This window comes from Arvicanthis niloticus, chromosome 4, assembly GCF_011762505.2.
Source record: "Arvicanthis niloticus isolate mArvNil1 chromosome 4, mArvNil1.pat.X, whole genome shotgun sequence".
In the NCBI taxonomy this organism is placed as follows: Eukaryota; Metazoa; Chordata; class Mammalia; order Rodentia; family Muridae; genus Arvicanthis; species Arvicanthis niloticus.
The window spans coordinates 54,437,487-54,452,203 of record NC_047661.1 but is presented as its reverse complement, the minus strand read 5'-3'; the positions used below and the strand labels follow the sequence as shown (position 1 = coordinate 54,452,203).

The following is a 14,717-nucleotide window of genomic DNA, read 5'->3' as shown; positions in this document are numbered from 1 at the left end:
CGATTCCAAATTCCAGGCCAAGTCTGGCAATGAACTATGTCTACGAAGGGCCATGTAGCCTTTTATAGCCTCTGTGATTTTTTTTTTTTATTTTTGTCTAGGTCCTTTCCCATGGACCTGGAGGCCAAGCAGAAAGCCTGTTCCTCATCTTCCACAGTGTCATGAACATCTCTATTCCTCCTTCATAAGAAATGCCTTTGATTCATTTATTATGCTGTGGTTAGCTCTGAGTAAATGGGGAAGTATATTCCCCAGACAGAAAGATTGAAAGCAAAGTAGTAAAGACAGCAGATATGCTTCAGGGCAACAGCAACCAGCAGCACACATAGCGTTTATAGGGATCAACAGCCTGGCAATGCTCCAGGGGCAGGAACTGTGTCACACCTCCCCTTACATAGCCATCAAGGACTTGGTACACACTCATGTCTTGAAGCACTATTTACAAATGAGTCATTGAAAGCTTCTTAAATCACCAGGTTTCACATTCCCTTCCTGTTTAATTTCCATTACTGGGCTGGAGAGACTCTCAGTGTTTAAGAGAATTTACCTTTCCCCTACAGGACCCTAGATTTTTTTTGTTGTTGTTGTTTCACTTCAGTTGGCTCACATCACAACCACCTCTAACTTCAGGACCAGGGCAGCATTTGATATCCTGATTGGAACTCTATGGGTATCTGCACTCACACATGTACACACACACATACACACACACACACACACACACACACACACATGCACACATGCATGTATGCACACACATTAAAAAATATATCCTTTACCATTTTCTTCTTCTCATATCTAAAACTTATAAAGCCAAGCACATTCCTTACACAACCTTTACATTTTTTATGTTTATCCCATAGATAAATTCCATTTTGCAGCTCTTAATGTAAGCATTGGTGATATCCAGTTACAGCCACAGCTTGGATTTCTCCCTGAACCCCTAGGCATTATGCTCAAATTCCCTTAGACATTTTTAATAAACATGTCAAACTTTATATATCTAACACATATGTTTAATAACCTCTTCACCAACTTCCCTATCTGAAAAACAATCCTGTTCTTTTACTTGCTTATGCATAAAACAAAACAAGAGCCAGCAAGAAGACTTATTGCTTGAAGGATCTAGCTACTAAGCCTGATGACCTGAGTCCGATGTCTGGGTTTCTAATGATGGTAGGAGAGAACTAAATGTCACAAATTGTCTTCTGAGCTACAGACACACATACAGACAAACAGACACACACATACACACACATACACACACACACACCAGCAAATCAAAAAAGAAAAGAAAAATATCAACAACGAAATAAAACAAAAAAGACTAAGCATTGATGATATAATTGATTTATCTCTACAGCAAGTGACCAAGTGTTTCAATGAATTCAGTCTATCTGACTTTAAAAAATACAACTTATCTAGAATCCTCTTTAAAACAGTATGCTTATAGTTGTGGTATTCACTGCATATCGTAAAGTATAGCCTTGTTGTTAGACAAATTTAAGAGGTTACTGGGAAGTTTATTAGATGTAGCAGTGCGAATCATATGTCAAAGTAGTGGTTTTGTCTCATTTTGGTAAATGCTTGCTGAATTGTTTACTAGTATAACAATATGGTTTTATAATACTGCTTAAAACAAATATAATGAGGTTTCAAACTTTACTGTAATATTCTACACACAGTATTTTTATTTCCAGGGACTGGAGAGATACATGGCTTGGAGTTTATGAGACGTTGCTGCTCTTATAAAGGAATAAAGTTGAGATACTATCACCCACATTGGGCAGTTCACAACTCCATATAAAGCTAGGTGCAGGGAAATGCCCTTCTCTAGCCTCCAAAAATACCTCCTCACATGTGTGCATACATATACACACACACATACACACACACACAGACACATGTGCAGGCACACACCCACATCCACATGCACACACACATCCACACACATATAAATCTTTAAAAATATTTCCTTGCTTTGAATCCTCTTATTAGTTACTAGTTGATCTTCCTCATCATCATTTTCTTTCACAAGTATGTAAGCAAAATATTTATCTTGTCCAAAATTGCAATAGTACTTATAATATTCTCATGTATCTACTAAGGAGTCAAGAAGTGGTTGCTGGAAAACAAGCAAATAGTTGGTTGGATTCTGATTTCTTCACTTTTGCAGAGCTTCATTTTTAGATAATTTGCATTCTAGTTTATGGCGCTCTTTCTTACACCATCCCTTTATTGGCATGGTATAAAGTATCATGTGTAAACTCAGAAAGTTATTCATCACTCTCCAAATGTCTCATTTACTAGTGGCTTAAAAATATGCATTTGCTGTGTTTAATTTTTTCCAATAGCATATCAGCAAATGTTATTACTTATGCTTCCAAAATACATAATAATTTAGGCCTTGCTCTGTTCATGGTTACACTCCTGATTTAAGCCACCATAGAATGTTATCTGCTTTACTGCAGTACTCATCCTCCTTCTTTCCCATTCTTAATACTCAGTAATTCAATCTCCTTATTGTTATAGGAGTGGTAGTTTCAAATGTAAATAAAATCTTATAACTACAAGTATAAAAATTTTCTGGTTACACTTCATGTTTAATAAATTTCAAATTATTTTTACTATTTACATATATATATACATATACATACACATATATATACATATATATATATGAGACAGTGTTCGGGATGATTTGTCCCTTTGTGCATCATATTCATAATATTTTAGCTCCTTATATAACTAAGTAAAGATTAAAATAAGTAGGAGCCAAGAACTTGCATAAATCATGCAAATTAAATTTTAACTAGCACTCTTATTTGAAAATTTGTGTTTCAAATCAATGTGCCCTACAGTCCTCACGTTCTGGTTGCAATGTAATTTGGAGAAGTGGTTGCATGTATAGATAACATTAACACAACATGTTTCATAAAAATTGGATGGCAAAGGCATAGCATAAGTGAATAAATATAAAAATTTTGAACTAAGTCAGTCAGAAATTTTTATTGGTTGTCACCTCTGCCTCTTTCATATCTCCTTCTCATCTGAGATCATTCAGTAGTGCAAGCAAATGTGCAGGATTGATGCCACAAAGAACAATTCAGAAAACTGGCAACACAACATGAGAAGAGAATCAGGTATCTCAGCTAGAAGAATGTACAGTAGATTTTAATAGCCTCAGCAAAGAGGCAAAATGCAGTAATCACTTGATCAGTTTTGGACAAAATATCGGGTGTACTTACTTTATTTGGGTACAGTCTGCTCAGTTGGAACCCTGGCAATATCTGAAGCTTAGTTGTTACTTAAGACAAAAAATGGTGGGCCCCTAATCTATTTACCTGCTGAATTGTGCTGGTTTGTTATTATTGTTTGTTTGTTTGTTACTTATTATTTTTACCCAGGAACTAGTATCTAAGTTGTTTTAGAATAATAGTCTGCTCTGAATAACTTCACTTCTAAAAGTGGGAGGCAGCCCATAGTCTTACCCAGCTAAGAAATATGTGAGTCACATCTGTGACTAGCATGGCATGATAACTCTAAGGGTGCAATAGCATCATGCATAGTTTGATGGTTACCCAGATCTCTAATTGAACTAAGGACTCTCTCAACATGAGGCATTTGATGTTTTGTACTGAAATCCTAGCTATCTACTCAGTGTAAGACATTGTTATAGACTTCATTTGTAGAAAAATCTATAGTCACAAAATAACTAAACCAGCATAATTCCTAGCACTAATATATAAACATTTGCCCCTAAACCCACAAATAAATGCAGTCTTCTCTTTAATCAAGCAAACTTCACTTTACATTAATCAGATGTCCCATTATAGGACATAGCAACCAATCAAAATTCAGAGTTGTGTAGTCAATTCTCAAAGGATACATTTATAAAATACTCTGACAAAAAGGGCTCAGGGAACATTGATAAGGTGGGGAAGGAAACATTGTAATATCTAGAATATCAGGGATTTTGCTATAAGATTGTATCTCCTGGTAATGTCAGAAAAAAAAATCCATCATCTCACCAACATGAATGCCTATATGTGTGCTGAACATGGATGATAACAATGGATATGCAAAAGTGCATAAGGAAAATACTGATGCCAAAGCCATGAAAGGCTGGTAGTGAGAGAGGGTGTCTTCCCTAGGGATGAGTACACCAGGTGTCCAGTGCCCAAAGGTTAGCCCTGAAAAATATATGCAAATAACATTAGAAGGAACAAATGTAACATGCACACACACGTATGTGTATGTATATACATATAATGTGTGTGTATATATATATATATATATATATATATATACTTTTCTTTCTCTCTCACACACACAAAGACACACACACACACACACACACACACACACACACACATGCAGGCTATAACTATTAGTGAAAAAAGTTCCAGTCATAAATTTGAAAGAGAAGAGAAAAGGTCAATTGGGAGGTCTTGAGGTGAGTAAAGAAGGAAAGGCGAGAGATTTTTTCATTGTGTTATAATCTCAAAAAATAAAAAATACAAATCTAAAATAAATGAATTATTTTATTAAAGCCCATAAACTAGCTTCTAAGATAAAAAAAAAGTTCAAAAACTAGATGTTGAAGTACACCATTCATATTTAGTTAAAACTTTTGATGTAGATCTTACATAAACACTAAGAACCTGGTATTCAGGATGAATGTCAGTTGTATGACACAAAAATAATTAGTACTTTTCTTTGTGTAGTTAGACTACAAAACTTAGACTTTTATAAAGTATAAACAATTAATAGTGCTTTATTATTAAATGTATTTTTCCATGTGTATGCACATGAAGAGTTCAGAGGAGAACTTGCAAAAATAGATTCTCTCCTCTTACCACATTGGTCAAGGTGACAGATGTAGATTTTTCAGCTTAGTATAAAGCACTTTTATCCACTCCTTGCTGTTCATGATGTTATTTAGTATAATCCAATGACTTTGAGGTTCTGTTCAAAGATCAATAAATCTCATGGCTGGTTTACTTAATCAAGTCTTCGGGCCAATAAAATTTGTGTGAACAAATTTTATATTGAGCATTAACTGTTCTAGAATACAGAAGTGAACAAAATGTAATAGCTGGTTTTGTCCCCTTTATTGTCTATCCAAGTTAGTTAAACAAATGTAAATACTTTCCACTAATTGAAACATAACACACACACACACACACACACACACACACACACACACACATACACATACATACAGAAACATAGAGATACACACACTGAGAGAGGGGGAAAAAGAAGGAAGTGAGGGAGGATGGAAAGAAGAGGAAGAATGAAGGAAGGAAGGGAGAGAGGGAGGAAGAATAAACAAAGAAAGAAAGAAAAGAAAGAGCGAGAGAGAGAAAGAGAAAGAAAAAAGAAGGAAAGAAAGAAAGAAAGAAAGAAAGAAAGAAAGAAAGAAAGAAAGAAAAAAAGCAAATTCAAAAAACAAAACTTTAGATTTAAAATGAATGTTCTGATCAGCCCAAATTCCTATTTGGTTTTATTCTGTTTTCAGAGCATTCAGTTTCCCAAATGCTTCTGAATATTCCAGCACACCTTTGGAATGCAGATCTCCCAACACTAGCACACAGTTTCCAAGACATTTTCTTGGCATTTCCGCAACTCATTCCTGAAACTGCTATATTGTATTGCAAAGACTTGAACAAATAGACATGAAGAGCAAAGCGTGAAAGACTCAGCCAATGCTGACAAGTTAGTATTTGTTTCCTTATCTAAATTTAATACAAAATCTTTCCCATTATTAAATTAGAGCTCTGCTGCTATTAAGTGAAAGACCATTAGAACTCCAAAAGCCATTGGCCTGTAGTTTCTCTGAGGTTCAAAACTGTGCCCAAATGGTGACGTTTGCTTTGCTGTCACTGAAAAACTTCAGTAGGGCTCAAAATCATGTATATTTGCTTTTACTAAAAAAGCTTATAAGTTTGGATATACTTGAAAAGAGAGGCTGGAGGAGGAGGGAAAGGGAAGAAAGCAGAAGGGTAGGGAGAGGAGGAAATAGAAATGAAGGAATGGAGGAGGAATGGTAGGAAGGAAGGGAAGGGGATGAAGAGAAAGATGGGAAAGATGGGTAGTGGGAAAAAACGAAGGAAGGATTTTGCTTACCTTTCAGTTGTTCTAGTATGCACCCCAATCCATTTTCTGGAGAGTCTGGAGGGCTAAACTGCCTGATCTTCCTTTTTATCACTGCAGCTAGTAATACAAAACCTTCTGCCAAAATAATATGGAGGAACAAAAACAAACAAACAAACAAAAAAAAAACCAAGAATTTCCAGACCACGAGTTATGCTCAGCCATTATACCTCAGGTCCACATATGATTTAGAAATTATTATCTTCCAAACCTTTGCCTGATGTCACAATGTCAAATACATCGCAATTTCTAAAGAGTACCAGAAGGCTATAGAAATCAATTTATTTACATGATGGTACCCAGATTATTTTACCTGAAGATCTAGGAGAGTAAGTTACATTTATGAATATATTTTGATGCTATTTAAGATTCATATATCTTCAGAAAATATATAAAAATGTATTTTAAAGTGGACATGATTTCTGTCATATATATGACAGAAATCATATATATATATATATATATATATATATATATATATATATATATATATATAATGAAAATGGGCCATGGAAAAGGTCAGAGTTTTTGGCAGATTTTAATTTGAACTACAATAAGAAGTAAGTTTTTTATTTATTGAAGGTACTGAATTATCTTAAATAAAATTGATTTAAAAGTCAATTAACAATCCAGATTAGGCTCTACTCTTAGGTTCTAGAAAAAAAAGGAAAGGAGAGGAGAGGAGAGGAGAGGAGAGGAGAGGAGAGGAGAGGAGAGGAGAGGAGAGGAGAGGAGAGGAGAGGAGAGGAGAGGAGAGGAGAGGAGAGGAGAGGAGAGGAGAGAGTATAGTCAGGTATGGTATCTCATTGCAGAGATTATCATTGTTGAAATCCTGAATGTGAATACTATTCTCTTAGTTGCATCACATCCATTTCACAGCATATATTTTTTAGAAGTATCATAATAGTTGTTGGCTTTTGGTCAGCACTAAAACTTGTATTGATATTTTACATGCCTTCAGTTGCTGTAGCTATTAATTACCTTCAAACTTGAAGGAGATGTGGTAAGTATTCCTTGTCTTTGCAGTATACATCTACTTTAATAAACCATATTTTCTTTTACTAAACTCAGTGGAAGTAATTCTTTTCATTTCCTTCCCTTAGGGAGTCTGGCATATTGATGAGCTTTGTGTTTTGATCAGACTATTTAACTGGATTATAATGGTTATGTTTTTTTATCCATACAAAGGTTTCTGCATGTTTCTTTTCTTGTTTGTCCCTCCCCATTTGTTTTCCCTTCATTCTCTTCTTTTGCTTTTAAAAGGCAGTATTCCAAGTCCTCTTTCAAATTGAAATTTCTTTGAAAAACATCAGTTAGAAATGATAAAACTGTAACTAAAAATGCTAGTCACATACATATCTAATTCATAAGATGCATAGGAGTTTGAATTACATCATGGAGGAGCAGGTCCTGTACTTCCACCATGTAGGTTTTGTGGAATGAACTTAACAGTTCATTCTGTTCATTCATTGTGGGACTTAACAGTCTGTACCTTCAACTACTGAGTCATCTTACAGGACCCAACAGCAAAATTTTTATAAACAATATAAATGTGAACTTTACTCAAAATATATGAATTATTCAAAGTTGCTATGATTTGATGTTACAGTTCTTTTCTCTTTTGAAATGAGATTCTTGACTAGAAGAACAATCTTTTAGGGTTAACTGCAAACCTAACAGGATGATGAACATAAAATATTGCTTTTCAATAATTATCTCCCTCATTCCCACAATTTGCAATAAATATAGTATAATAAGATAAGACATAAATAAAAGTGATCTTGGTGCTTATACATCTATTGACTATTACACTTGTTGCCAGTAACTGACCTAGGTATTGGTATTTTATTGGATTATAACCAATTTTGCCAAGTTTCACCTGCTTAAAGTACCACAAACCATTGCATTATTGTGCCAAATGGTCAGTGTTTTAGTAACTAAATATTTTGCTGATATTACCCCAAGAAGAAAGTAAAACTGAGTTCAGTTTCCATTTGAAAATGAAGATAGTGTGACAGCTTGGACAAGAAAGGCACCTACAACCAAATCCATGAGAATGAGTGCAATTCTGGGACAAAGTTATGGAAGGAGAGACATTACTTCTGTAAGTTATCATCACCCTGAGGTGGCACACACACAAATACCTGAAAGAATGGGTGAGTGAGTGAATGAATGAATGAATGAATGAATGAAATGCTTTAAAGAGTGAAAAAATAAAACACACATATGGCATAGGACACAAAGTATTATATGGTATAAATGATGCACATATCAGTCTATTATTTGAGGAATCCTTTTTTATTTTTAATTAAGTTTAGAATAGTAATATTTATAATTCACCCATCAAATATTGAGAATAAAAGTATCTTTCATTTCTTTTTTTTTATTGTTTGAAAATGTAATGCCTCATACCAACTTTCCCGAAGTAACCTGGATGATATTTGTCAAAGTTGATCCTGTGGTGGTGCATGCCTCCAGCATTCCCGCGGCCTCCTGGGTGCTTGTGGTGCTTACTGATGTGGCCGTGGCCGTGGCTCACGTGGCCCAGGAGTTTCCGGGTCTTCCTCAGTCTAGATGGCATGGCGGTGGCAGAAAGGAAAGAGCATCTTACATTTCTATGTTAAAATTATTTTGTATTTTAAAAGTGATCCTGAATTGACTAACAATACAGCCTAAGTTTTGCATATGATTCTTTCAGTTCTAACTTCAAGAAGACTTTGGTAGGTGGATACTTTGCTTAGGCATATGATGGACATTGAACATCCACAAGTAAATAAGATATGATTTGCTTTAAAATTAATTCTTAATTCTTATTTAATACTTATTTATTTAATTATTTATTATTTATTTATGTATTTATTATTATTTATTTCTTAATTCTTATTTAATACTTATTTATTTAATTATTCATTGTTACACTATACTATATCCATATGATATTATGTTAATTAAAATTTACATATTTTATATCTTTATGTGTCTAATACTCAATTGCATAATAAGCACATCCAAACATTTATATTGCATTGTATAACTGCACTTTTTACTTACTATAAAATGAATGTGGTTTTCTCACATGTGAGAATCTAATAGCCCATGGATTTTTGCCAGGCAGTATAGTGCAAATTCTCAGGAATAAAATTGATTTTTTTTTTGTGCCAGGGAAGAACAAACCCTGTCATTTTTTATCCTCAAAAATAAAATCATCTCAACAATGAATTGAACCAGGTTGTGGGTGCTTGAAAACATATCTGCCAATGCCTTGATCTGGGGCTTTCCAGGCCCCAGATCAGTGACAAGTAATCTTTACTGTTTAAAAACCACTTGGTTCACTATACCTGCCGTGACAGTATAGACAGACTAACTTTTGTATATATGTGTATGTACAAAAATAAAAATATATTTGAATCATTCTACATGTTTTAAATTAACTTTGTAGATGCCATGACTTTAAAAATATTAAATTTCCTAAGCAGAGGAGACTGTCATGGAAGAAAATGGAGAGAACATGCCAAAACTGATTCATGGGTCAATTCATGGGTTAAGCTTTGTTTTAGTAGAGTATATAATTAAAATAAATGTTATAATTAATTTATTAAATTGAAAAGCCATTTTGATATATTTTAAGGAATGAAAAGATTTTAGAACATGCAATTATATGAAATACATAGTAAAACTTGGTCAAACTCATCAAGTTATTACAGTAGCAGAAACTTCTCTTAGAATGAATTTAAAGTCTACTTGATAACCAAATTTAGCCTAAAGAGTTTTGTTTATGCAAAATGAAGCCAAGTAGAAGAACTTGGAGGAAACCTTATTTTTATTTCTTTATTTCTGTTTCTTATTCTCCATTCTGTCATTTACCATTGTCTGTCTCACTCATGTTGTTGTTTAGACCAGAAATGCCTCTCTAAAGTTCTAGTGTTGCCACCTCAAGGATTTTGAGATTACCGTTGGACCAGGAGGATTCTGACTTCATCGGTGGATAAGTCCATTAAGGATTTCACAAGTAACTGCATTTGTGGAAAGGACTTGAAAGGAAGAAGCAGGTGCAATGGAGGTTATAGGCCAGTTGTCCATACTATGCTGGCTTCAACATCTTCGTGGTCATGTACTCTGTACAATTCCAACATAGTAGTATTCTACCACTGTGCAGTCTCAAAGCAATAGAGGCATTTGGTTATAAGTTAAAACCTACAAGACCATGAATTCAAATAAAACTTTCCTTCAGCTATCTTACTCCAATAGAACTTTAGAAATTTAACAAGCTATGTGCTTCTATATCTTCCTGAAATGAATCTATGCCATGTCTTTATTTTTATCATGGGTGTAAAGACAGAGCACAAGTTTGTTTAATATGTGAAAATTGTTTTGCCTGTTCATTATATAAATATGTCAAAATAACAGAAATAATGTGTGAACATTTTTATTAGCTGGCAACTCTGCAAGTCAAAAAATAAATGTCTTACTTTCTCATGCTCTCTTTATTTGGTTAGACTCTCATTACTTCTGATGGCACCAAACTCCATATTTACATTATAAAGGTGAGAGTTTAGATACAGTTTATATTCCATTATCAATTAATTTATTTAGATATGAAAATGTCATGGGAAAATAATGAAGACATAAGACACATTTTAATATATGAAACTGTAATATATTGTATATAATATAGTATATAGTATATAGTTTATATAGTATATATGTACACTATATAGTTTATAGTATATAGTTTATAGTTTATAGTATATAGTATATATTTACATATGTATTATATATATAATGTCTTCATATGCTATGCATAAGTAACCTGGGTTTTCTCCTTCCCTTCATATGATTCAGGTATAGTTTCCTTCTGTAATAAGACAATCAAATAATGTTTTACATGGGTCTTAGACTTCAAGAAAAAAAGGTATAGAGTAAGGTAGAGAGGGAAAAAGGGGGAGAATCTGCAGGAGTGACAGTGGAGGGAGAATAGAGAGAGGAAGTGGGGAGCACATAGAATACAACAATAGGAAGTGGTAGAGGTGACTGCTTTAATGGAATTATCAGAGAAGGCCTGTCTGTGTAGATGAGTTAGAAAGATTTAAAAATGATCTGAGTAAAACAGTTATTGTGCAAAGTGAAAAATGTGCACTTCTGAATACAGTGTGTATGTTTAAATTAGAACATTGGCTCAGAATTTTCATATTTCTAGTAAAGCACTATATTAAATATACTGCAAATCATTTTGAATGTAGATGTTCTGTCAGTAGTAATGATTATTCACTAAAATTCATTATACACATACCACCTCCATTTGGATCTCAAATTTAATGTGGAATTAACTTTTAAACAAGTGTTCAAAACATGTATATGCTTGCCTCTATTTGATATTATTTAAAAATATCATTAGAATTTCAGTTTTGTATTTTGTAGAGTATCATATAAAATTCATAAAATGAATAAAAAATAATTATTAAATAATTGAAGTTATCACTCCAGTTTTTTTAAATAAAGCTAATGCATAGTGGCTAGCCATATATAAGACGTACAGAGTGACACTTTAATACACGCCTATAATATGTGTTAGGGTATTCAACATGGTTTCTCTTTACCATTACACTGGATTGAAACCCTGAAAATGCTTTCTTATAGGTATTCATATCTGTAGTATTCGAGCAATTATCTTCTTGTCTCACCATAAAAAATCAGAGCTTAATGCTCACTCTTACTCTTCTACATGTTTATTTTGTAACCTTCTTTTAATAACTCTCTACAACTCATCTAATCCCTTAGTGATGGTAACTCCATATTCATATAACAATATTTTAGAATTCCTAAGCAATGTGTCCATATACATCTTCTGAGGACAACTTGGAACCTCACCCAAATTTAAAGGAGTTGCACTGCATTCATTGATGTCTATCTCACACAAGGAACCTGTGTATCAGACCCAATTAATTCCAAATCTCTAATAATCAGTGTTGTTAACCCCACTTGGAGTCATCCTATTAAATAAAATTATCACATGGACATGATAGCATAGAATATCAGATGTAGTGTGATAATAAAAAAATAAATGTTAATTGCAAACACAAGACATGAAGTGTATATTTTAAATAGCTAGAAGAATTTTCACCATACTAAAGATATTTTTGAAGAAATGGGAAAGTGTATTATGCATGTAGTATACATGTATCAAAGAATCACATAATACCTCAATAAAATGAAGACATTTAAATATCTGTGTCATTTTAAACATTGTATAAATAGATAATGCTTTATTTTCATTTCTCTCTGAGACTCATTCTTCTACTTTTAAGTCTTCATTTATAGCCTATCTAATAATATTGCTAGCTAATATACAAGGTATCTTATTTATCTCATTGTCTATATTTTATATAATAGCTATGTTCAACATCAAATGATTAAAATAATATTTGACATAATAAATCAGTAGAATTACTGTAGTATTTGGCTGAACAATTGAATGGACTCAAACTCTCTAATACACCCTCCATTTCTTAACATAAAACTTTACTATTTTATGTTTTTTGAAACAAAATATTATTAATATTTGAATATTTAATATAGTATTTAGTATAATTCTGAATTCTAATATATTAACCAAAATCTAACTAATTATTTCAGGTAGTTCTTCAATTTATAATTATTGACCATAATTTTTATCATACTGAATTTTAAAGCACATCCCAAATATTTTCACTTTAAAATTAGCTATCTAACCTGATTTTAATTATGTTATTAATTAGTTCTCTGTATTCTCTGTCTGTTTTAATTGTATACGTGCTCTGGTGTGAGTGTGTGTGTGTGTGTATGTGTGTGTGTGTGTATATGTGTACATGTGCACATGTGTGTGCACACATGTGCTCACAGACGCTCATTAAGTTTTGTCAGTAGTCACATTCCACATTAGTTTGACACATGATTTCTCACTGAACCTGAAGTTTATTAACTCATCTAGAGTCTCCAGACTACAAACACTAAACATCTGTTTCCTGCCTCAGTACTGGAAGTAGAGAAGAGCTGCCACAACCAGATTTTACATGGAGAACATGGATCCAAATGCATCTTTTTTTTTTTTTTTTTGCAGCACTTTACTGACAGATCCATTTCCCTGACCCATAATTTATCTTAATTCTTCTGTTAACATAAGATAGGGTAGGATTGTGCTTTGCAAAAGAAAACTGAAAGATAAAACTAAATGCTCACCATTTCTTACCAGGATAACCTACAATAATACTTATGATTTTCTTAATCTATTCCATAAATGAAATTATTTAATGTCTGCCCAGAAATTTGTAAGATACAGGGAATGGTTTTGTATCATAGGCAGAAAAAATAATAGCATTGGTTTGTTAGCCTGGCTGTGCCTCGTAACCTTTCACATTTACATAAAAGAAAAAATATAATAACTGATCATTTGAACATTTTGTATGTCTCAAACTGAAAAATATTCAACAATAAAAATAAAGGATCACTTATTGTTTCTTGAAACATTTTATGTTATAATCATTTTCGAGTCTTTCTTTTGTGACAAAAGCAGAAAATATTTTACAGAAATAGCAAACTCAAGATGTTCAAATGTATCTTATAAGTGAGATCTGAATTACATCCTGTTTCAGAATCATGTGTCTGGGAAATATACTGCATTTCACAAGTTTTTAATTGATACAGTCAGAAAGACAATCCTATCTCTTTTTAAGTTTCAATTCTTGGGAGATTTGCTCAAATTAGAGAGAAAATTGTTCTGTCACTTGAATAGCTGTTTCAGTCATGTTTTTGAAATCCATATCTGCATCCACGAGCAGTGGAAATTTATTGCTGCAAAGTTACAACATGGTATATTATAAGTCATTTCAAAGGACAAAGCTTGCTATGTTCTCACTGAAGGTGCCATTATTGTTCTGCTCTTGAACTCAAGAAAAAGTCAGCTCTGTCACAGGTCCCAATTGCAGAAGCCAGGAATGAGTGTGCATTTAAAACATTTCCATAAGTTAATTAGAGAGGAATTAGAACGAAAGTGGGTAGTATCGCAGCGTCAAAATTGCCATTTTGAATCACACCACTGGTTCTCTTTATTTAACAGCCAGCCTCCAGCAGCTGGACTTGTTGGTTTCTACAGCTTTTAAAGGAAGGTAAAGAACTCCATGATTCTCCCAGGCAGTGTGCCATCTGTGATCAGGCTATGTTTTCCTCTTGACCTCCTTCAAATAATACCCTAAAGCTGGAAGCTTCAGTTCTAAGTTGATATTGGTTTAGCTTAAATAGCTGTGGATATTAATAATCCTTACTCAATCATCCAATTCCTACATAAAATCAATTAGTCCATCAGGAAGCTATTTGTTGCGAAAGCTCCTAAATTCATGCTTGACTATTCCTGCTCCAGTGATGAAATCTGAATTTATGGGGCTTAGTCAACAAAAGTTCTTGGTGAAATCTGCCTCTAGATAATGGTTTTGGATGAACATCAGCTTTTCCTTTAAACTTTTTTCATTTCAGAGTTTCCTCTCTATCTCAAAGTTTTAAATCTCCTATCACTGCTTGCAAATTTC

General features: G+C 33.3%; 1 protein-coding gene across 6 annotated transcripts in view; it reads left to right on the top strand.

The window, feature by feature from the left end:
• Bche (butyrylcholinesterase) overlaps positions 1–14,717 on the top strand; it is a 71,459-nt gene that overhangs the window by 43,396 nt on the left and 13,346 nt on the right. The window contains exon 4 of one of the 6 annotated variants that reach the window (XR_013109855.1): positions 102–5,976. The exons of 3 other annotated variants lie outside the window; for them this stretch is intronic. Coding sequence is in view for 2 of the 3 variants with exons in the window: in XM_076932512.1 (XP_076788627.1) it covers positions 10,656–10,701 (46 nt within the window). In the remaining variant the exon portion in view is untranslated. 2 more of the 6 variants (XM_076932512.1, XM_076932513.1) reach the window with 2 other exon arrangements.